The sequence below is a fragment of the Phalangium opilio genome, unplaced genomic scaffold, assembly GCF_054372755.1.
Source record: "Phalangium opilio isolate 3A_F unplaced genomic scaffold, DU_Popi_V2 ptg000031l_1, whole genome shotgun sequence".
In the NCBI taxonomy this organism is placed as follows: domain Eukaryota; kingdom Metazoa; phylum Arthropoda; class Arachnida; order Opiliones; family Phalangiidae; genus Phalangium; species Phalangium opilio.
In genome coordinates, this window is record NW_028324158.1 from 6725665 (window position 1) to 6748880 (window position 23216).

At 39.0% G+C, this 23216-nt stretch overlaps 4 protein-coding genes across 4 annotated transcripts; 2 read left to right on the top strand and 2 right to left on the bottom strand.

The window, feature by feature from the left end:
- Positions 1 to 3271: 3271 nt before the first annotated feature.
- LOC149690296 (lysine-specific demethylase 8-like) lies at positions 3272 to 7269 on the bottom strand. Its single transcript, XM_089869791.1, has 6 exons — positions 6689 to 7269; positions 6502 to 6624; positions 6266 to 6438; positions 6057 to 6189; positions 5791 to 5982; positions 3272 to 4947 (listed from the first exon to the last, which is right to left on the bottom strand). The coding sequence occupies exons 1-6, from the start codon at positions 7031 to 7033 to the stop codon at positions 4690 to 4692; spliced, it is 1224 nt and encodes a 407-aa protein (XP_089725917.1). The 5' UTR covers positions 7034 to 7269; the 3' UTR covers positions 3272 to 4689.
- A 136-nt stretch (positions 7270 to 7405) lies between these two features.
- LOC149690297 (ferry endosomal RAB5 effector complex subunit 4-like) lies at positions 7406 to 9881 on the bottom strand. The gene is made up of 2 exons (XM_089869792.1): positions 8809 to 9881; positions 7406 to 8121 (listed from the first exon to the last, which is right to left on the bottom strand). The coding sequence occupies exons 1-2, from the start codon at positions 9383 to 9385 to the stop codon at positions 7562 to 7564; spliced, it is 1137 nt and encodes a 378-aa protein (XP_089725918.1). The 5' UTR covers positions 9386 to 9881; the 3' UTR covers positions 7406 to 7561.
- Positions 9882 to 10094: 213 nt separating this feature from the next.
- LOC149690298 (eEF1A lysine and N-terminal methyltransferase-like) lies at positions 10095 to 14721 on the top strand. The gene is made up of 10 exons (XM_089869789.1): positions 10095 to 10399; positions 10498 to 10726; positions 10792 to 11000; positions 11062 to 11185; positions 11249 to 11370; positions 11805 to 12120; positions 12189 to 12366; positions 13861 to 14051; positions 14112 to 14376; positions 14444 to 14721. The coding sequence occupies exons 1-10, from the start codon at positions 10308 to 10310 to the stop codon at positions 14713 to 14715; spliced, it is 1998 nt and encodes a 665-aa protein (XP_089725915.1). The 5' UTR covers positions 10095 to 10307; the 3' UTR covers positions 14716 to 14721.
- Positions 14722 to 15356: 635 nt separating this feature from the next.
- On the top strand, positions 15357 to 23063 carry Rop (Syntaxin-binding protein Rop). The gene is made up of 10 exons (XM_089869790.1): positions 15357 to 15681; positions 15999 to 16130; positions 16209 to 16285; positions 16355 to 16433; positions 16511 to 16763; positions 16869 to 17192; positions 17500 to 17849; positions 17936 to 18045; positions 18130 to 18478; positions 19522 to 23063. The coding sequence occupies exons 1-10, from the start codon at positions 15654 to 15656 to the stop codon at positions 19581 to 19583; spliced, it is 1764 nt and encodes a 587-aa protein (XP_089725916.1). The 5' UTR covers positions 15357 to 15653; the 3' UTR covers positions 19584 to 23063.
- The last annotated feature ends 153 nt before the right edge of the window (positions 23064 to 23216 follow it).

Genomic DNA, 23216 nt, shown 5'->3' on the forward strand with positions numbered 1-23216 from the left:
TGTACCTTTACCTGTACTAAAGGCATTACACGTTACACAAGCTCAGGCTCTATAATGCTGTAAGTACTTGGTATCATCGCTGCACATTCACCGTGTCGCTTTTATGTTTTCATTGCATCACTACAATCATAAATTTGTGCTCCCTGCTCCACGAGCGTCTCTCGTTTTGGAGGGAAAATTCAGAAACAGCTACCAGAGGGCCAACCGTTGGTATGTTATCAAGAATATTCACTTTCGCCAAGTGAAAAATTTGGTTACCTCAGTACTTCTAGTCTCATCTTACTTCTGGTTGAGATAATGGTTACACAGTGATTCCAAAAAAGCTGAATGTATTCCTAATGCAACTTATGGGGCCCTATTTCCGAAAACTACGCTGAACAATCATAAACTCTTTATTTTTCAATCTTATCTTGATTTGTTTTATAGACTTCGGTATTTGTGAACTTTCAAAGACTATGTATTAATGGATTTTTCAGCATGGAAGGAATGATGGAAGTTTAATAGCGGTTTTAATTTTCGGATGATTACGCCAAATAATAGGGTTGTTGGAGGCCAATTGAAGCAATGGTGGGGGGCCTCCTATGGCTTTTAATGACGGGTATCGATAACTCGAACTCGTTCGAGAAGGTATCCGGGATTTATTTTAAGCTAAGCGCGTACAACACTTATACAGTCGAGCGAGCCTGCTAATTATTATCGAAGATGATTTATAGCGTATAGTTTTGAGGCTAAAAAAATAATTTATGTAAGCAGGGTTTTTATTATTTTTTTTCCAAGTTTCTAACATGATCATAATATAAATGAACTAGAAGCTCTAGAAACTAACGTATTTTACGAGAAATCAAACGTGAAATGAAAGCCAGCGCTGAAGACTCCAAGAGACTCTTTTGAGCTAAACTATCCCATACATAGTTTGATACCATTTACACCAGGAGGCCAGGCTATTTGGAGAACAAATTGCAGTACCATGTAGCCTGACCTGGTGTAAATGGTATCAATTCTCCTAGTCTGAAAACTATGTATTTTTGGATATTAAAGGCCGACTTCCTTCGAAAAGAGTTCTAGCGAACTGAAAACCGAGCATCGAGACTAACAATGCATGGAGCGACCGTGCCGCATTTCAAATCCCCGCTGGGGTAAAAGATGGAAAGGTTCTTGCGAACTGAAGATGCACAATAGAGAATTTCCTTCAGGGGAAATCAAAAATTCGAGAGGAAATAAATTTAAAAGGATTTCTATTGTTCTACCCCACTATTTTTGTGCTCACTAGTCTCGATGCTAGGTTTTCAGTTCGCTACAACTTTCGATGGAAGTCGGCCTTTAAACGCGAAACTCACCATTGTCTAGGTTTATCAAGGTTGCGAATTCAATACATAGAGAGGGGCTTAACATTTTAACAATGTGGATTTGAACCTCATTGACCCCTGGGTAATTAATTTCTGATCGGCGTAAGAAGTAAAAGGCGGTATATTTTTTAGACAGCACGTGTACGTTTTTCTTGATTTATAAATAGGAAAGGCCCTGACAGATTTATAATTAAAAAAAGACTCGCTAATCCCTACTCTAATAGGCAGCTGAAGGACGCCCTCTTTCGATATATAATTAAAAAGGGGATACACTCAAGAAATAAAAAAACCAAAAGAAAATCCCCAAACAAAGATAGGGTTACAAGTTAGCATATTAAACTCACGGCTTCTATCATATAAAAACATAGAGGCAGAAGTAAGATGAGACTAGAAGTACTGAGCTAACCAAATTCTTCACTTGGCGAAAGTGAATATTCTTGATAAGACACCAACGGTTGGCCCTCTGGTAGCGGTTACTGAATTTCCCCTCCAAAACGTGAGACGCTCGTGGCGGTAGACGGCCGAACTAGATTCAAGCACCCGCGTCCGTGTTCCGCGGCTTTAGGTTGAGGGGAAGGGAGTAGGAAATGTTTTGGAACTCGACCAATTTTTTTCTCTCTAGTGTAGGCGCGATGGAAGCGGCATAAAATCCTCAAATTTGTTCACTAGTGCCAGGATCTACTACCAATGCTAGAGCTCTTTACTTCTTGTCTCATCTTACTTCTGATAGAGGCGACGAGAGGATACTTTATTTCACCGTTCACAATGTGTACTCTTGAAACATAGAGATATAAACTCAGGACGCATGGGTCACGCCACAAATTTATAAGATATGTTCCATAAGTATGACACTTCCTATACTTCGTAATGCTAGAGACTTACAGCTCGAGCTAGTTCGAGAACGACATGCGAGAATTGAAGTCCTACACTCGGTGGTTAATTTTGCAGGCCATCTTAATTCCTATTTAGACTGTACTAAGCCTTTGACAGCGCCTCACCAGGCGTCGCTAACGAGGATCTATGACGTTTCATCTACGTTACTTCATGATCAGCTCCCAGTAACCAGTGACAAACTTATGGAACATATTTTATAAGCTCATGGCCACGCCAAAAGAAGATATATGCATACTTCGTAACATCTCTAAATATCAAATTTTGCAGAACCATTAGGATTCCATGCGTCGCTTCTATGTTTTTCAGGGTCTACTATATTGAGTTTTGATATCAGCATTTTAGCCAGATCAACACTGCAATTTAGAAATATTCCAGAGTTGTACGATTGGTGCACTTTAAACTGGAAACAAAGATAATATACAGGGTGTTTCTGAAAGGTTTGTCAGCAGTTATGAGGGGTGTTCATTGGGCGATTTCGAGTTGAAAATGTAATTTCTATGACATTTTGACCCGAGGGCCACCATTTTCAAGTTATATTTGGAGTGTTTTAGGGATGACCCCTTAATTAAATTTGCAATCATTGTCTTTCAATTTCTTAATTAAATTTAAGGGGTCATCCGTAAAATACTTTGACCAATCTTAACTTGAAAACGGAAGCTTGGACGTCAAAATGTCTCGAAATCGTCCAAAGAACACTGCCCTTAATTTCTGATAGACCTTACTTGCGTATCGAAGTATTTTAAAGGGAGGGTGAAGTAGAAAATCAAGTGATTTTTTTTTATATCGATTGGAGCGTGCCACGAGAATTTTTTTAATAAAAAGGAAGGGGGTTACGCGATTGGTCGGAGGTCCTTGTTTAAAATTATCCTTAAAATCTGAACCTAATTTGAATTTTAAAATCATTCGGAAGTATTTCCTGAATGTTTCACTCAATGCAGACTGGTCTTAAAATTAGTAGAAGAATCGATAAAAAATCACTTGATTTTCTACTTCACCCTCCCTTTAAGGAATAATTTAAATCAAATAGAATATTTATAAGCTATAGTAACTCTGTTTTTATTTCTCTCAAACTTTACAATAGAATTTTTAAACTTCGTTTTATTCGATTTTTATTTTATCATAACATGGTTGGTTGTTTGGTTTGTTGGTTTTAATAACAAGAAATGTAAAAATTTATAATTCATCAATTAATAATATCACTGAGGAAGGGATAAGAAAAATATGTTAAATTTTATTTTTTAAATAGATATTTATTTTCGTTAAATTTTAATTTGTTTCAGGAAGATTTAATGATGGATAATATTTCTTGTAATTTTATTTAACATGATATTTAAAATTAACTAATGAATCCTTTCGAGTTTTTTGTCCCCAGGTTTCAAATATTAATTTATGGGGGTAAAACTATAATCTTTTAGCTTGTTTGGACGCAATTAAAGACGTCTTTAAAATTTGAATTTCAGTCGCTCGTTTAAAGGCCGACTTTCAGCAAAAAAAGGGTTCTAGCGAACTGAAAACCGTGCATCGAGACTAACAATGGAGCAGCCTGCTGATATTCGAATCCCCGCAGGGGGTTGCAAAAGCTGGGAGGGGATTCTAGGCAACTGAAAGCCGTGCTATGCGGTTCTAGCGAATAGAGTAATGTCAGTTCTACTATGCAAACGTCATACCATAGAGTAGTGTCGGTAGAGGGGGGAGTAGACTGTGTATCCCTCCCTCTAGGCGCGCTTTTGTAAGAGGGGATACTGTACGCGCATGGTAGGGGGGATGACACTTAGCTAAGAGATAGAAGGGTATGACGTTTGCATACCTAGAACTGACATTACTCTATTCTAGCTCTTAGCTCAGTGTCATCCCTCCTACCAGGCGCGTACAGTATCCCCTCTTACAAAAGCGCGCCTAGAGGGAGGGATACACAGTCTACTCCCCTCTCTACCGACACTACTCTATAGAAATCCTTTTAAAATCCCCCCTCCCCCAAATGTTTGCTTTACTCTGAAGGAAATACTCAATTGCAAGGCTTTCAGTTAGCTGGAACCTTTCCAACTTTTGCAACCCCCAGCGGGGATTCAAAAATCGGCACGGTCCCTCCATTCTATTGTTAGTCTAGATGCTCGAGTTATCAGTTAGCCAGAACCACCCTTTTCACTGTAAGTCGGCCTTTAAAGAGTGTAGGTAAGACTGGTAAGTTTGGTCTTGAGTGGTTGGTAAAATGAGTTTGAAACCTGGCGATCAGCGGTGTTTATTTTTATAAAATCCCTAATGGACAAGCTACTAAATACTAAAATCACCGCAAGATAACTAATTTAGAGCCAAAAGCTTATACTATTGTGTGAGTTTAGGACCTGCAAACTTTAATACAATTTCAAGATTTAATACTTTATTTAATGGGCTTTCATTATTTAGAACGGGACGTCTAGAAAATGATTACATCCTATTCAATACGAGGGTGTCAAGACCACCAGTAACTAATTGAAAAGCTAGTACTAAGGGACCTAACGTAGTGCCAACATTTTGGCGGGATATAGAGAATGTCCCCGGCGTGCAAGACACCCTGCCAATAGGGTGCTTCGGGGAATAAAGGGAAGGCTGTGACGTCGACGTTTTCAACGTCTACTTGACTGGTGTTGTGCAGAAGGTGATCTTCGTGAGGGTAAAGTTGAGGGGTGGATCGTTCGGGGTACAGGCGTACGTACTTTTCACCAAAAATCTGTGTTTAAAGTTTCGTTTACTGTGATTTTACCTTCCAATTATGACAAGACTCTTGGAAGTATAGGTAGGCCTAATTTTGACTCGGTAATGTTTAGCTTATTCCTCTGGACCGTATGTTTTCAAGTCTACATTGTTAATACTATGACCTTGTTGTCTTGATTCCATCATCCACAACCCTTTGACCTCCATGTTTTACGTCTCCTTGATCTTCATGTATTAAAGCCTACAACCCTCATCATTTGACCTTCAGTTCTTTAACTCTACATTCGTGACCATTTGATCTCAAGATTTTTAACCCTAGCCTACACCCATGATCATTTGACCTTTGCGTCTTTAAGCCTACACCCCTGATCATTTGACCTTTGCGTCTTTAAGCCTACACCCCTGATCATTTGACCTTTGCGCCTTTAAGCCTACACCCCTGATCATTTGACCTTTGCGTCTTTAAGCCTACACCCCTGATCATTTGACCTTTGCGTCTTTAAGCCTACACCCCTGATCATTTGACCTTTGCGTCTTTAAGCCTACACCCCTGATCATTTGACCTTTGCGCCTTTAAGCCTACACCCCTGATCATTTGACCTTTGCGTCTTTAAGCCTACACCCCTGATCATTTGACCTTTGCGTCTTTAAGCCTACACCCCTGATCATTTGACCTTTGCGTCTTTAAGCCCACACCCCCTGATCATTTGACCTTTGCGTCTTTAAGCCCACACCCCCTGATCATTTGACCTTTGCGTCTTTAAGCCTACACCCTTGACATTCAAGTCTTTAATCCTATACCCGTGACCACTTGACCTTGATATATATAAGCCTACTTTCTGTAGGTGCATATACTTACTTGAGCGAGACAGTTGTGCTTTGGGTCATAGTGTAAAGGGGAGACAGTCCCCCCTGGTCCGAACCAGCAATTTATGTTAACGTCATCGTTTTCACCCAGATAGCAATACTCGGGAATGTCTAAGTCCTCCATTAATTCTGGAATCTGATCTAATAGTTCGTGCTGTGCTAGGTAACCTACATTTGGCGGATTCTATAGATAATATAACGTAAAAAAATATACAGTCCCTGGTACAATATTCAAAAATCTAACTAGCTGAAACGTACCTCGTTCAGAATATACGTTTTTACAAAGTCCCCAATTGACATTAATTTTTGTGACCACGTTTCGTCGGTGTATTTTTTACCAATTTCGATAGGTACTGTCCTATACCTTGCCATATCCACAAGGTATTCCACGCTAATAGGTCGTAAAGGGGCGTTTTTAGATGATCTCTCTTAGATGACGTTCCTAAATAATTGTTTCTTAACAATACCTCCATTTTCGCGAGCTGAAGGCCGGCCAATGGTCCATAACTCCCGTTAATATAACTGGCGTTTGAGGTATTTTGTATCCATTAATGAATGTCTCCAAAGAAGGTAAATGTTCAACTGGCAAAATGTGGTTAATGGTTGGAAAAGGTGGCGTGTCCTTCCTAGCTTTCTTTGCCTGTGACAAAGATTAATTTAGCCATGCATGATTCGTGGAAAGGTACAAATGGTTAGTGTTTACTGGTGGTGTTAGCGGCTCATCATCTGGAATCTCTTTGGAAGCCATAAATGCCACTTTGTTTAACAGTTTGTCCAAGACAGGCGCTCCCATTAACAATCCTGAATCACATATTTCCACAACCGACTTTCAGTGCAAAATTTCGTCAAATTAGCCCCCATTATATTTACGCGTACGATTTCCTGATTACCTTGAAGTCCACTGTACTTTGACAAGTAACGTGAATGACCTTGAGGACGCTGGCGTAGGAGTACAAGTACCTCCAACTCAACTGAACGTCTTTCCAATGTCCAACGTTGATGACTTGCCACGTGGCGTCGAGAATCTTTTGGATCTCTTTTCCCACGTCTTGCGTAATCAATCCCCATTCCGAGGGTTTTTCTAATTGTCCGTCAATAGCGTAAATGCGTTGTAGAATTTGGCACGCGTTTTTGTATATGAAATAGCCGACTACGTCTTCTTGGACATTGGAAAGAATCTGCGATCTATCCGGAGGTAAGTGTTTGTGAATGAGATCCAATACCTTTCCCGCCATTTTTAGTTATCAGTGTTTATGGTCTGAAAATAAATACGCGGATTCTGTCGGTTTGAATTTTGGCGCGTAAACTTGAAGGGGCTGGACATTTACCTTTTAAAATGAGCGGTAAATTCTTAAAAAAACATGTCAGAAGGGACTTTCAATCTATCATACCTAGCACAGTTTATGTTTTTTAATCGTTTTTGATCGAGTAAAAAGATTATATGGGATATATTATGAGATTTACGAGATATTTAAATATCTAAAATACTGAAAGCTGCGCCCTATAGTTCGAGATATGGTTTAAAAATTCTACTAAATGTTTTAGGGTTAATTTCTCAATGCTTAAAACTTATAAATAAAAATAATAAACAAAATGAAAGCCTAAGCGAGAACTCATAAAAATAAATTAACATTTATTACTGTTATGCAAAAATAAAAATAATACATGCCAAAATCAATCAATAAATAACAAATTAATAAACAATGAAATAATATTGTTAACATCTAGCCCTTTCTAACTGTCATTCATATCTAAATAATTTTTTAATCCATTTTCATGACGACTTTGCCAACTCGAACTTCATCGAGACAAGCCATCGTATCAGCGACGCCTTCAAAGGAAATTGTGTGATGAATATTGGGTTGGATAACGCCATCAGAGACTTTTTCCATGATATCCATTAAAATATGAAGGTATCTTCCCTGGTGACTCGAAGACAAGGTCCAAGCGTGTTCGAAAAGGAAGCCAACGCTGGCGCATTTCATGAACAATGTTTGGGAATTGGGTGGATCCAATTGAAGGTTACATTTTGAGGTAATCCAACGTCCGCCAACAGCTAGGCACGATATTAACTCCTGCTTGGATGGTACTGGATAGCTGTAGTTATTGTCATTGGTGATAATCTTGAAATCTTCGTCGGAAAACAGAGTGACGCCATTGTCGACAATGATGTCAACTCCCATTCCATCTGTTTCTTCCACGCACGCTGAACGTACAATACCCCCTCCTCCATTATTTTTGTTGTTGCTGTTACGGACATTTGCGTGTAATGGATTCATTTTCTTGCTCAAATCAATCTTGAGTGCAATCTGATCTTCAAGACCTTTAGAGAAAGTTTACTTGTTAAAAATACGTATCGAAGACACTCAATGCCATTATGGCTCATGAGAGTCATTTCGGCAAGTTACTTCTAAACAGCTAAAACGGCTCGAAGAATAGAGTGCTGTCAGAAGCGCCGGTGTGACGTCACCCATGCTATTTTCCCATAAAGAAAAAACGGTAACTGTCATGGCCGCCCATTGCTAAAGGCAGACTCGTGACGTTTAACCTTGGATCTGACGTCACAACTGACAGCACTCTATAGAGAAGCGCCGGTGTGACGTCACCCATGCTATTTTCCCATAAAGAAAAAACGGTAACCGTCATGGCCGCCCATTGCTAAAGGCAGACTCGTGACGTTTAACCTTGGATCTGACGTCACAACTGACAGCACTCTATAGAGAAGCGCCGGTGTGACGTCACCCATGCTGTTTTCCCATAAAGAAAAAACGGTAACCGTCATGGCCGCCCATTGCTAAAGGCAGACTCGTGACGTTTAACCTTGGATCTGACGTCACAACTGACAGCACTCTATAGAGAAGCGCCGGTGTGACGTCACTCATGCTGTTTTCCCATAAAGAAAAAATGGTAACCGTCATGTCCGCCCATTGCTAAAGGCAGACTCGTGACGTTTAACATTGGATCTGACGTCACAACTGCCAGCACTCTATTGTTATAAACATCAACAAACCTTCCAAATATAACTTTTCATCTTCGGTAGAAGCTGTTGTTATAATTTTAGCTCCCCAATGATAACCCAACTGTACAGCGAGGCTCCCAAATGATGACGCTCCATCCATGACTAGAATTGTATCGCCTCCTGTTAACTTTCCGAGATAGTGTAAAGCGGTGTAGGCTTTGACTGCATCCCCAATACAACCAGCTGCATCGACAAAGGTGACATTCTCTGGTTTTTTAGTGACTTCGAACTCATGGAGAACGACAAACTCCGCGCATCCCGACTGCCCATAATCCAATGGAATGACACCCACAACTTCATCACCGGGTTTAAGAGTGGTAACTGCAACTCCAACATCTCGTACAATTCCAGCGATATCTTGACCAACAGGATAACGGTTTAAACTGTACGCTTTGTAGAGCCTTTTCATCACTTGATCATCAACATGGGCCAATGAACAAGCTTTGACCTCTATCAATATTGAGTATTCGTCTACAACGGGTATGTCAATAATCTCGTTGAAGTAACGCATGGTCGTTTCCACGCATTCTTTAAAGACACCCCTCGAGGTTTTTATTCCCGGAGCCATGGTGTTGCTGTTTTTTTTATTCTTGATTTTCGCAAGGGGGGTGTTAGGGGTTGAGGAGGATTTGGTGGTTGATTTGCGTTGGAGATCCAGGGCCTTTAGGCGACGAAAACTGTTTACTATAAAAGCATTTCCAATGGACTTGGAAAGGTTGAAGAGGTTTTTAATGCAGTAAATTTCGAAGAGGGGCGGGAACGGTGGTGTTTTAAAAACAGCCCACCGTGTGATGACTTTAGCTACAAGTTAAGGGGGTGTTTATTTTGATTATTTCGATTGAATCGAATCATTTGCGTTCCCGTGAGGAAACAATTTACTAAAAAAACCGTACACCGGTAACACCACAGAAACTACGTTTCTTCGTAGCCTGACGTTATCGTCTTTATCCCTATTTCGGTATCGATCGCGATACGCCGCGTACAAATTGCACAGACGCAGTGCGAAACCCCAAGATGTTGGGTTGCCTGCGAAGCACAGAACGCCGAAGTCCCCACCCCCTCCCTCCCTGTTTCGCGACGGCCTTGATTCCCGCGTTTTTCACCCGGCTCTTTAGTCACGTGTTAAAGAAGCCAGCTTGCCAAGGGCGTTTGACTCTTGGAGCAGGGGCGGGAAACGCCGGGAATTAATTTTTTAATTTTACAAAAAGTTTCAATTTAACTTGTAAAATTACTTTTCAAGTTTGAATGAAGTTTATATTTACACTAACTTAACTATAATTAAGGAAGGCTATTAATTAAAATATATTTTAGAAGTTAATTATTTTTATGTCCATTTTTTATGAGCTTATTTCTCATCCTGTGCCGGCAACTCGGCATGTGTCTTTTGTTTGCCTGGCTCTGACGATTGTGACAAATTTGAATTTTTTAAGGGTTCTACCGCTTAAATTTTCATAAACTTACACCTAAATGAAAGTTTATTAGGAAAAAATATGAGTCTCTTACCTAAAAGTGCAAAATCTTTCAAAGATGATTCGTACTGGAATCAATTTTTCGAAAAAAGGGGCGCCCAAGCGTTTGAATGGTTAGGCTCTGTTTTTATTACTAAGCCTTTGCTATAGGAAACGGAGCGCGAGTGGCGCCTTCCAAGGATGAATTTAACACTTTAATTTGCACGTGTAGGTATGGAGATTATCCGGAATTGTCAGGAATACTGCATAAATATGTCAAAACAACGGATAACATTTTATCAGTTGGTTGTGGTAATTCCAAACTGAGCGAGAGTTTATATGACTTAGGTTACCATAAGAATGTCAACATTGATATAAGTAATTTGGTCATAAAACAAATGAAAGACAAACATGGAACTGAAAGACCCGAACTTCAATTTCTTCAAATGGATGTCAAAAATGTAAAATATCACGAAACTTCGGGGCAATAAAATAAAATCAAATTTGAAGAAGGGTTATGTTATAGATGTCATTTGAAGATGGCATTTTCAGTGTCGTTATTGACAAAGGAACTTTAGATGCACTTATGCCTGATGATTCGGAAGAATCTATAAATACTGCAAATGACATGTTTAAAGAAATAAATAGAGTTTTGCGATTTGGTGGACGATACATCTGTATTAGTTTGCTACAGAAGCATATTCTCAAACAATTACTTGAGTCAGCACCAAAATGGTGTGTATGCGCACCTTCCTCCCCCCCCCCATTGTTTTTAGTAAATTTTACATAATTTTAGGGGTTGGATGGTAAGAGTCCATCGTTGCATTGAAGCAGAAAGACAAGATGATACAAAACAGTTTCATTTCCCCGTTTTTGTTATTATTTGTACAAAAATGAAGGCCATTCCTGGAATGAGGAATGTATGTCTTATTTGCTCCTTATCCAGGAATGACATCTGTGATTATTTACACTTCAATTTGTAGGTTTTAGAGTTTGTTAAAGAAACAGATGCACCAGTAGAACGTTTGGAATCCATTAACGATCTTGAGGACTTAATTAAAAGTCTTCAACAATACTCAATTTTATGCCATCAATTATACACAAAGTATACTTTTAACATGGATAAAGAATGCGTGTGCGGAAATTAGTTTTCACGCTATAGGATCGGCAACTCCCTATCTCGAGCTACAGCTTATTCTGTATATACTCTGTTACAACATCGGTTGTCAGCACGCGTAAAGCAAGGTCTCTATGTAATCTAGCGTTGCGCGTGCTGACAATAGACAAAAAACTTCAGGATCTTCAGGATTTAAAATCGTTTAAAATATCCTGAAGTTTTTTGTCTCTTGTCAGCACGCGCAACGCTAGATTACATAGAGACCTTGCTTTACGCGTGCTGACAACCGATGTTGTAACAGAGTATATACAGAATAAGCTGTCATTCTATATAGGGAGTTGCCTCACGCGCATTCTTTATCCATGCTTTTAACGTCAAAATATCATTGAAGAAAAGATATTGAATAAATAAATAATTATTAGGAAAATGTCTGAGGATGTTCGCATTGATCTCTTCGTAGCGTCAAAATCAGAGCCAAGATACACTGTCTATGTTGTAGACGGACTATCTAAATTTGATGTTAAATACGGTGTTTTTATCGTACCTCAAGGAAGAGAAACTGAATGGCTCTTTGGAACTCCAGAAGGGAGACAACAACTGAGAGAATCCGCTAAATGTCAGCGTCTACTTGTTGCTCATTTAAATAGAAATCATGATTACGAATCATTGGAAAATGTCAAATCCGAGCTTTCTCAGAGAGTTCTAGACTTTGCACCCGATAATCTTAAATCTTCTGATGTAAATAGTATTGTAGTTTCAGTACAGTTTGTTTAATGTGTGCCTTAATGTTTTGGTTTCCTTATTAGGTTCCTATTATGTCATTGGGTGAAAATATTGGTGTTCGGAAAGTACTTCATAAAGGAACTTCTTCAACAACCGGAGATTATTTCATAGAAGATGTTGAGAATGATGGAGGAGATGTCTTCAGGAGGCTTATATTTGCTTCTAATCAGAATGTAATTCAGTCTGAAGCCAAAATGAAAGGTGTACTTCTATAATTGTTTATAGATTGTTTAATTGAAAACGTTGGGCAAACAATAGTTTTCAAGTTGACAGGACAACTTGACAAGGCTTATGGAATTTGGGTGTGGGCGTGGCCCTTAGGCCTTTTTTGACAGATCAAGGCTTACTGGAAGTCGGTACTGGGTAGGGAGGGAGTAGGGGTTCTTTTTGACAGGACAAGGCCTAGTGTAAGTAGTATCACGTGTAGGTGTGTAATGGTTGCCAACTAGCAAGTTTTTGATAGGACAAGGCTTAGGGGAAGTCGTAGGGAGTAGGGACTCTTTTTTGACAGCCCAAGGCTTAGTGGAAGTGTTGTAACTAGGGAGGGAGTAGGGACTCTTTTTGACAGCACAAGGCTTAGTGGGAGTCTGGTAACTACTAACTAGGGAGGGAGTAGGGGCTCATTTTGACAGCCCAAGGCTTAGCGGAAATCGGGTAACTAGGGAGGGAGTAGGGGCTCATTTTGACAGCCCAAGGCTTAGCGGAAATCGGGTAACTAGGGATCAGGGTGAGAAATAAGGCGGTGGCACTGGGCAAATGACCAGTTTAAAAATTGCTTTGACCAGTTTATTTATTAAATGCCTGGGGGTCCAGTGGTCACCGTGACCACTTTTTAAATTCCCCTTCTTTAGTAAAAAATAATTCCCAGAAGTGGGTTATAGAAATTAATGCTTATAAAGCAAATAAACAGTATAATAAAACCATCCCTAGAGCCATTTCAGTGCAGCTCTGACAGTATATAGAAATATTAAGTGGTCATTGACCAGTTTTTTAATTAAAACCCTTGGGCTCTACTGGTCAAATGACCAGTTTAAAAATTTTCCTTATTTCTCACCCTGCTAGGGATGGAGTAGGGACTCTTTTTGACAGCTCAAGGCTTGGCGGGAGTTCCGTAACTACTAACTAGGGAGGGAGTAGGGGTTCTTTTTGACAGACCAAGGCTTACGGGCGTCCGGTAACTAGGGAGGGAGTAGGGACTCTTTTTGACAGCCCAAGGCTTAGCGGACGTCCGGTAACTAGGGAGGGAGTAGGGACTCTTTTTGACAGACCAAGGCTTAGCGGAAGTAGGGTCTCTTTTTGACAGACCAAGGCTTAGCGGAAGTAGGGTCTCTTTTTGACAGACCAAGGCTTAGCGGAAGTAGGGTCTCTTTTTGACAGACCAAGGCTTAGCGGAAGTAGGGTCTCTTTTTGACAGACCAAGGCTTAGCGGAAGTAGGGTCTCTTTTTGACAGACCAAGGCTTAGCGGAAGTAGGGTCTCTTTTTGACAACCCAAGGCTTAGCGGAAGTAGAGTCTCTTTTTGACAGGACAAGGCTTAACTGTAGTCGGTTACCAGGAGGCTGAGTGCTTAGCACTTTCTTGACAGAACAAGGCTTAACTTAAATCGGTTGGGATATGGAGGTTTAGAGCAAACATGGTTTATAAAGCCAAGTGAGCTACTGGCATATAACCTTTTGGCTTTTATATATTAAAATAGTCGTGAAGAAAAAGAAGAAGGCGTCAAAGTTACAAATAGACCCAAGTTACTTAGCTTGCCAACATCACATGGCAATGATAGCTGGTCTATCAATGTTACCAGCTGAAAAACTGAAAGATAAACTAAATTTACTTATTGTTGGTCTTGGCGGAGGTAGCTTACCATCTTATATACAATCCTACCTTGCAAATGTATGTTTCAGTTTAACTTAATTGGAGTCAGTTAAGTTAACTAATTGAAAGATTTAATAGACAATTTTAGACGTAGTAGACATTGATGAAACTATAGTCACAATTGCCAAAGAATGGTTTAATTTCTCTCCTAATGAAAGAATGAGAATCCATATTGAAGATGGAATTAAATTTATCAAAAGTGCATCTGAAAATGGGTCAAAATACGAAGCAATTTTATTGGATGTTAATAATAAAGATATAACAGAAGGCCTTAGTGTCCCACCACCCGCATTTTTAGAACTGGACTTTTTGAAGTGTGTCAAACTTTGCCTGAGTCATTCTGGTATTCATTTTTATTTTTCCTATTTTTGAAGTATATTGTTTTTGTAACAAAATTTGATTTATTTCAGGCGTTTTAATATTGAATTTAGTTTGTTGGAGCGAGACTCTAAAGAAAAGCATTTATGATAGACTGTTCTCTGTTTTCGGAATATTTTGGATTAAAAAGGTTCCTGAAGAAGTCAATGAAATTATTTATTGCCTTAATAATGTGGAAATGAGTCTTTCCTTAGCTAATTGTAAAGATAACATTGTTAAAATAAATAAGATGATTAGGCAACAGGTTAATAAAGATTTAATTGATGTAAATGATGCGATGAAATTAATTAAAATTGATTCGTAAATTGTTTATTTTCAATCTTTTTTAATATTTTAAATTTAAGGTAAGTAATAGCGCGTGATCGAGTGGGCCATAGGCAGTAAAAAAAGGGGGGAAGTACTAGGCACTCTGGCATCGGCATAAAAGGGGGGGGGGTTGATCCCATGCTGTCTGCGCATTCTCTGGAGTCTGGACCCAAAACGCCTAGAGCGCAGGCGCCAAAAAGCAGATGGAAGGCAGAGTTCTACCCCCCCCCGTGTCTTTCCCTCATAGTTACCTAGTGAGTCAGGGCTCCTTGTTTAACACCTGAAGTCTGATCTCCCAGTGTAAATTGTATCAATCCTCTTAGTCTGTAAAATTTGTATAGCCACAGCCCACTAAATCACGCAACTTCTTTGGCCTTACTCTTTCAGAAGCCCTTTAGATATTTGGCGGGTAATTCAATGGATACTGAAAGCTTTGCTGAAAGTGACATTTGGAATTTCTTTTATTGACCATAACTTCTTTTGTACAGATAAAATTCTTGAATTTAAATGTGAGATCAGACATATGTTCAAGGTACTAACTTGAGTGATTTCACTTTACTAGTATAAAAATAAATACGCTTGTTGGCTTGGTAAGTTGGTACTTGGTAGGCCTAGATCGCTACAAGTGACGTCATAAGAATAATACGAATTACGTCATAACAAAGAGAGTATAGGGGAGGAGTGGAAAGAGGGGCAAAACTTGTCTCGCTTTTCTACCGCGCATCTTCAATGCGCAGTACCGAGGCATTTCCGTTTGAGACATTAAATGGTATCGTAGGTGGCGCTATTGAGCCGGAAACTCCCTCGTACCGCTAGCCTTGCCGCTAGTATAATTTAAGCGAGACATAACTATTTACGCTTGTGGAGCGGGGGAGCTTCCACTCCTCCCTTATATTCTCTTTGGTCATAATCAGAAAAGAAAAAGCTAGCTGCAAAATGGCGTTAAAGCTGCAAGTCGGGAACAGTAAGTTTGAAATTTTTTATAGTTTAATTTCCATTATAATAATGAATTACAGCGTATTTTGAGTGTAATAAGTTGAATTATTAATATTTGGTAAAATAAGTTCGAAATGTTGGGTACAGAATTTAGAATCTTTGTAAAATGTTCTTTTGTTAAGCCTTGGTCTTATCAAAAACTGGGCTACGCCTACAATGATGATTATCGAATCAAAATAATAATAGAACGAAATAAATAATTTTTACTAAAATAACTAAATAGAACGTTCTGTTACACTTATTAGTTTGTAATTTACGTCTTTGTATTCACTTAATAATTTAAAGAAATTATGAATGATGTCATTCGGGCGGTTCGAAAGAAAGCGGACTGGAAAGTCCTCGTTGTTGACCAGTTGGGGATGAGAATGATTTCGGCTTGCTGCAAAATGCACGAAATCGCAGCCGAGGGCATCACTAGTAAGATTTCTAGACAAATTTCAGTTATTGGTCCAAAAATAGTCACAAATATGATATACGTATGTTTACGTTCGTTAGTTGTTGAAGATATTGGTAAGAAGCGTGAACCATTACCAAACATGGAAGCAGTATACCTTATCACACCTTCAGACAAAGTAGGATTTATCTGTTTAGGTCCAAAAACTACGAAACTTTTACTTAATTAGAAATTTGGTTTTGGTTAGTCCATTCGCTGTTTCATGTCTGATTTTGGCACACCAAATCGAACACAGTATAAATGTGCTTACTTATTTTTGACCGAAGGTGAGTTTGATGGAATGCAAGCACTTCATCTGACAGGACTTGATGATTATAAACAAATTACGGTTTTTAAAATTCAGCTTGCCCAGATGACCTGTTTAACGAAATGGTGAAATCACCATGTGCTAAGTTCATCAAAGCCCTAAAAGAAATCAATGTGGCCTTTCTTCCCTACGAGTCTCAGGTCTTTTCTTTAGATTATCCTGAAGCATTCCAAGCATTCTACCACCCGTCAAAAGCGGGCACTAGGATGCCTGTCATGGAAAGAATTGCCGAACAAGTTGCGACATTATGCTCCACGTTAGGAGAATATCCGTCTATCAGATATAGAGCGTCAGTCGTATTTTTTTTATTAGAAAAGAGACATTTGGGCTGAAATATATACGAAACTATCACGCAATTAGAAATGCTAAGTGTTATTTCTTCATAATACTACAGGGACTTTGACAGAAACGTGGAATTGGCCCAACTTATTGAAACTAAACTTAACGGATATAAAGCGGATGACCCTACAATGGGTGAAGGGCCAGAAAAAATGCGCTCTCAATTATTGATCTTGGATAGAGGATTCGACTGCGTGTCCCCTTTGCTACACGAGTTAACTTTCCAGGCAATGGCCTATGACTTACTTAACATCGAAAACGACGTGTACAAATTTGAATCGGCCTGCGGCAATGATGTTCGCGAAAAAGAAGTTCTCTTGGACGAAAATGATGATCTGTGGGCCGAATTAAGACATCAACACATCGCCGTCGTTTCTCAGTAAAGAATTAAATAAAATTAATTAGCCTTATTCCTGATCAGCGCCACCTACCCATAGCGGCGACTTTGAGAACTACTGTAAGCGGCAAGCCAATCAGATGTCGCTAAAATCTGGTGACGTCACTGACAGGCACTCTCGGGTCTTACCAAAAATGACGTCACCAGATTTTAGCGACATCTGATTGGCTTGCCGCTTACAGTAGTTCTCAAAGTCACCGCTATGGGTAGATGGCGCTGATCAGGAATAAGGCTAATTCTGACCTGAAAACTATGAATCTTTAAATGGAATATACGTCTAATTGTTTAGGGCTGTTACAAAAGAACTTAAAAAGTTCATTGATAGTAAACGTATGGCAGGGGGTGGAGACAAAGCTAGCATGAAAGATCTGTCAACCATGATCAAAAAAATGCCCCAATACCAAAAGGAGCTCAGCAAATATTCAACGCATTTGCATCTGGCCGAAGATTGCATGAAAGAGTATCAGGATTACGTCGTAAAACTCTGTAAAATCGAACAGAATTTGGCCATGGGAACGGACGCGGAGGGTGAAAAAATTAAGGATCCAATGAGGAACGTCGTTCCTATACTCATGGACGCGAACGTCAGCACTTCCAATAAAATTCGAATCATTCTGTTGTATATTCTCTCTAAAAATGGTAACAACTCGATCCCGACCCCCGACCCCAAATGCCTTATAAACACGTCCCTTACCAACAATTTTGGACTCTCTGCTTACCCTTAGGAATTTCCGAGGAAAACTTATCTCGATTAAATCAACACGCGCAAATTCCACCACAAGACAAGGGTATTATCACGAATATCGCTAATCTTGGAATTAATGTTCTGACGGATGTAAGATAGACTTAAATTATAAATCAAAGGGTCTTAATTTTAATTATTTTGCTAATTATAAAGTACACTTTAATCTGTTAACAGGGTGGTCGTAAGAAAACTTATCAAGTACCCAGGAAGGAGCGTATTACCGAGCAAACTTACCAAATGTCTCGATGGACTCCGATACTTAAGGATGTTATGGAGGATACCATCGAAGACAAATTGGACGCGAAACATTTTCCATTCCTATTTCAACGAATGACTCCTTCATCTTACGGAAGGCCGACCCCAACTAGCGTCCGATATGGGCATTGGCATAAAGACAAGAACACACCCAACGTAAAAAACGTTCCAAGGCTGCTCGTTTTCATTCTCGGTGGCATGACGTATTCGGAAATGAGGGTAGCGTACGAAGTTACTTCAGCTTTAAAGAACTGGGAAGTTATTATTGGTAAGTGACTCAGATTTATCAGGCGACTTTCCTACAGTTATGAAGTTGATAGAACTGGTACTCGGTAAATTAATGAGGGGAAAATAGAGTACTCGGTAAGGGATGAGGGAAATTGGAGTACTCGGTAAGTGACGAAGGAAATGGCGTATTCGGTAAGTGACGAAGGAAAATGGGGTACTCTGTGACTTGGGAAAATGGGGTACTCGGTAAGTGACGAGGGAAATTGGAGTACTCGGTAAGTGACGAAGGAAATGGCGTATTCGGTAAGTGACGAAGGAAAATGGGGTACTCTGTAAGTGACTTGGGAAAATGGGGTACTCTGTAAGTGACTTGGGAAAATGGGGTACTCGGTAAGTGACGAGGGAAAGTGGAGTACTCGGTAAGTGACGAGGGAAAGTACGCGACGTGTGACGAGGGAAAGTAAGAGTACGCGACGTGTGACGAGGGAAAGTAAGAGTACGCGTCGTGTGACGAGGGAAAGTGAGAGTACGCGTCGTGTGACGAGGGAAAGTACGCGTCGTGTGACGAGGGAAAGTACGCGACGTGTGACGAGGGAAAATAAGAGTACGCGGCGTGTGACGAGGGAAAGTGAGAGTACGCGGCGTATGACGAGGGAAATTGTGAGTACGCGGCTTGTGATGAGGGAAAATAAGAGTACGCGGCGTATGACGAGGGAAATTGAGAGTACGCGGCTTGTGACGAGGGAAAATCAGAGTACGCGGCGTGTGACGAGGGAAAGTGAGAGTACGCGGCGTGTGACGAGGGAAAGTGAGAGTACGCGGCGTGTGACGAGGGAAAATAAGAGTACGCGGCGTGTGACGAGGGAAAATAAGAGTACGCAGCGTGTGACGAGGGAAAGTAAGAGTACTCGGCGTGTGACGAGGGAAAGTAAGAGTACGCGACGTGTGACGAGGGTAAGTAAGAGTACGCGGCGTGTAACGAGGGAAAGTAAGAGTACGCGACGTGTAACGAGGGAAAATATAGCATTTATATACAACAGAAAAGTAAATAAATTAAAACTAAACAAAAAAAATAAATAACAGGATCTGATCACATCATAACGCCCGAAGGCTTTTTGAGCGATCTAAGAGATTTGAGCAACTGAATCGATCTCTCCAACAAAAACCAACCCAGAAGACAACAACTACTTCTACTACTACAAAAATTTAACGAAACCTTAAAACTATCACTTTAGAATTACTTAAAAAAATTAGGAAGATATAAAAGCTACCTGATCTTACATAAAAGTTATAAAATATAAACATACATTGCCAAAAAAAAAAAAAAAAATAATTATATATGTTTATTTATTTAATAAGCAAGCAAGCAAGCGCATCTGTCTTTCAAAAAATTCATTATTCTCCCTTCTCAGCTTAAAAACGTTAAAAATCTTAAAAAGAGTTGTTGTTCTTGGTTAGGAAAGGCTTTGAACTTTTGACCTAGGCCTCGAAGCACCCATTTGTTAAGTTTCGTTAAATTTTGCTAATAATTTAGTTTTGATCAACACTTAACTCTCGGTGATTTATTCACGACGATATCAGTCACAAAAAATATTTAATAAGCTATCAATCTATCTCATATTTTATGAAATATCTAAATCTTTATTTATGGTTACTAAAGCATTCCTTGTTCTCGAGAAAAAGTATTCTAATTCTATCAGAGATATATATTGTATTATAATATTAAGTAGTTTATAGGTACCCGCCCCTTTTTTTAAAAAAAACCCTGGTTGTTGGTAATGGTTGCCCTTTCATTAGGAAAAAGTTACGGGAACGTTACATAGGGATAGGGAATGCTTGGAACCCCTAAAACTGTTTCCGCCATTTGTATATTTTTAAAAGAAATAATTTATCACGGTTAGGATAGTCTAGAGTCTTAGCTTTTACGATATAGCTTCACAGAGCGCCTTTATGATTTAATTTTTAAAATTGATGTGAATTATTCGCCTTGTATCTGATTGGTTTACGAGCTCCCTTTTAGGTTTTGATAGGAATGGGAAGAGCTATGGGAAAACGTTAGGAAGGGTTTTAACATCGATGTTATGGGAAAAATGCGGTCGTAATTTGATGGGAGTGGTTCTAAATTTGCCTGAAAGGCTGCTAGATGATTTGATTGGGTCTAGAAAGGCCTTGTATCTGGTTCACTCCTCTTTTAAGGCTTTGATAGGAATGGGAAGAGCTATGGGGAAACGTTAGGATGGGCTTTAACATCAATGTTATGGGAAAAATGCGGTCGTAATTTGATGGGAGTGGTTCTAAATTTGCCTGAAAGGCTGCTAGATGATTTGATTGGGTCTAGAAAGGCCTTGTATCTGGTTCACTCCTCTTTTAAGGCTTTGATAGGAATGGGAAGAGCTATGGGGAAACGTTAGGATGGGCTTTAACATCAATGTTATGGGAAAAATGCGGTCGTAATTTGATGGGAGTGGTTCTAAATTTGCCTGAAAGGCTGCTAGATGATTTGATTGGGTCTAGAAAGGCCTTGTATCTGGTTCACTCCTCTTTTAAGGCTTTGATAGGAATGGGAAGAGCTATGGGGAAACGTTAGGATGGGCTTTAACATCAATGTTATGGGAAAAATGCGGTCGTAATTTGATGGGAGTGGTTCTAAATTTGCCTGAAAGGCTGCTAGATGATTTGATTGGGTCTAGAAAGGCCTTGTATCTGGTTCACTCCTCTTTTAAGGCTTTGATAGGAATGGGAAGAGCTATGGGGAAACGTTAGGATGGGCTTTAACATCAATGTTATGGGAAAAATGCGGTCGTAATTTGATGGGAGTGGTTCTAAATTTGCTTGAAAGGCTGCTAGATGATTTGATTGGGTCTAGAAAGGCCTTGTATCTGGTTTACTCGCCTTTTAGGCTTTGATAGGAATGAGAAGAGCTATGGGGAAACGTTAGGAAGAACGGCTTTAACCACGATTTTATGGGAAAAATCTGGTCGTAATTTGATCGGAGTGGTTCTAAATTTGCTTGAAAGGCTGCTAGATCGTTTGATTGGGTCTAGAAAGGCCTTGTATCTGGTTCACTCGTCGTTTTAGGACTTGATAGGAATGGGAAGAGCTATGGGAAAACGTTAGGAAGGGTTTTAACATCGATTTTATGGGAAAAATGCGGTCGTAATTTGATCAGAGTGGTTCTAAATTTGCTAAAATGGCTGCTAGATGATTTGATTGGGTCTAGAAAGGCCTTGTATCTGGTTCACTCCTCTTTTTAGGCTTTGATAGGAATGGGAAAACGTTAAGAAGGGCTTTAACACCAAAGTTATGGGAAAAATTCGTTCGTAAATTGATCGGAGTGGTTCTAAATTTGCTTGAAAGGATGCTAGATCGTTTGAATGGCTCTAGAAACGGCCTCAAACTATTGGGAAGACTGAAAGGTCTGTCGTATTAGTGGAATCTTTTGGCAGCTTAACGGAAAACCAGAGATGGGGGAAAATTTAACATTTTTTGACCTTTAGTGCCCCTAACGAAACCTAAAAGGTTATTACTTCATTTACAAGGCGATATTTTTAAGATTTATCTAAAAAAAAAGAAGACAATGCCTTTTACGAATCTATTGTTATTTCAAGATAGCGCGAAATGTAATGATAACATAATTAGCGGTAGTTTTAGTTTGTAATAATTATCAAGATATATATATATATATATGTAATTTTGTCAATGATATATTCATGTATATATTATTATAGTCTAGTTGCTGCTGCGAGTTTATCGTAAAATGTCCGTGTAAGTCTTAAATTTTGACCAAAAAAAAAAAATATTCTTGCCGGGTTTTCAGTCCCATAAAGTGTTTAAAATAAATTACATTAATCATGTGATTACGGGGTTTAAAAACTCGCGTTAAATTGTGGGTTAACACTTAAAAAATCGTTAATTATATTACAAGATGGATCAAATTTGAATTTGAAAAAAAATAACCGAAAAAATAATTATTCCGTGTGTGAAAATAAAATGTTTGTTCGTATAAAATTAAATTAACCATTTAGGCATTATGATAATGAAAGCGACTAAAACATTTTTAAAGTCCCTTCGGCGCAAGATTTAAGTCATATTCGAAAAAACATTTGATGACTACATTGGTACTTTTGACAGCTTGTTAAGAAATTTCAAATCTTGCGCTGATTTAACGTTAGGGATTAAAAATTTAAGCTCTAATTCTTGCCATATATTAATGCTAGATTTAGGGCTTAAAGCTAACGATTTTACGTGTTTATTTAACACGTGTAATCTAATATAATGTAAATTTGGTTAATTTTTCCCAGAACAAACTAGCAATAAACGAAAAATACCCTAAGAACCCCAATTATTATACCTAAACCTATGAAAAAAATAATAATTTTTGGAAATTCCGCTTTCTATAAATGTTTAAGAAATTTTCACGGCTTTCATGTTAAAAAGACTAACTAACATCTAAAAGGAAAACTAATTAATCAATCTCACGTTTTTCCGATCACTCCTTAAAAAAGTATTTTGAAAAAGAAACGCTCTCCATCTAGTCAAAAATATGATGATATAATATTTTGCGTCTTTTTTTTGTAGAAAATGTGATTAGGAAAATAATAATAATAATCTTGTTGTGAAATCTAGTATTGCAGTTTCTCTTATTAAAATCATACAGGATTCGGACGAAATTTTTGTATTGAAAATCCCAGACTTTTTTTTCCCCAATTTTCCAAATCCCCGACTTTTTCCCCCATTTCCCAAATCCCCGACTTTTTTCCCCCATTTTCCAAATCCCC

Coding starts and splice junctions, on each gene's coding strand:
- LOC149690297 (XM_089869792.1), bottom strand. CDS start 9,385: ATGGCTCCGGGAATAAAAACCTCGAGGGGTGTCTTTAAAGAATGCGTG. Junction 8,122..8,808: donor TGAAAAGTTATATTTGGAAG/GTTTGTTGATGT, acceptor CTTTCTCTAAAG/GTCTTGAAGATCAGATTGCA.
- LOC149690296 (XM_089869791.1), bottom strand. CDS start 7,033: ATGGCGGGAAAGGTATTGGATCTCATTCACAAACACTTACCTCCGGAT. Junction 6,439..6,501: donor ATGAGCCGCTAACACCACCA/GTAAACACTAAC, acceptor TCTTTGTCACAG/GCAAAGAAAGCTAGGAAGGA. Junction 4,948..5,790: donor AGCACAACTGTCTCGCTCAA/GTAAGTATATGC, acceptor CTTTAAACACAG/ATTTTTGGTGAAAAGTACGT.
- Rop (XM_089869790.1), top strand. CDS start 15,654: ATGGCGTTAAAGCTGCAAGTCGGGAACA. Junction 17,850..17,935: donor GTATATTCTCTCTAAAAATG/GTAACAACTCGA, acceptor GCTTACCCTTAG/GAATTTCCGAGGAAAACTTA. Junction 18,479..19,521: donor GAACTGGGAAGTTATTATTG/GTAAGTGACTCA, acceptor AATAAATAACAG/GATCTGATCACATCATAACG.
- LOC149690298 (XM_089869789.1), top strand. CDS start 10,308: ATGAGTCTCTTACCTAAAAGTGCAAAATCTTTCAAAGATGATTCGTAC. Junction 10,400..10,497: donor GGCGCCCAAGCGTTTGAATG/GTTAGGCTCTGT, acceptor TTGCACGTGTAG/GTATGGAGATTATCCGGAAT. Junction 14,052..14,111: donor TACAATCCTACCTTGCAAAT/GTATGTTTCAGT, acceptor AAGATTTAATAG/ACAATTTTAGACGTAGTAGA.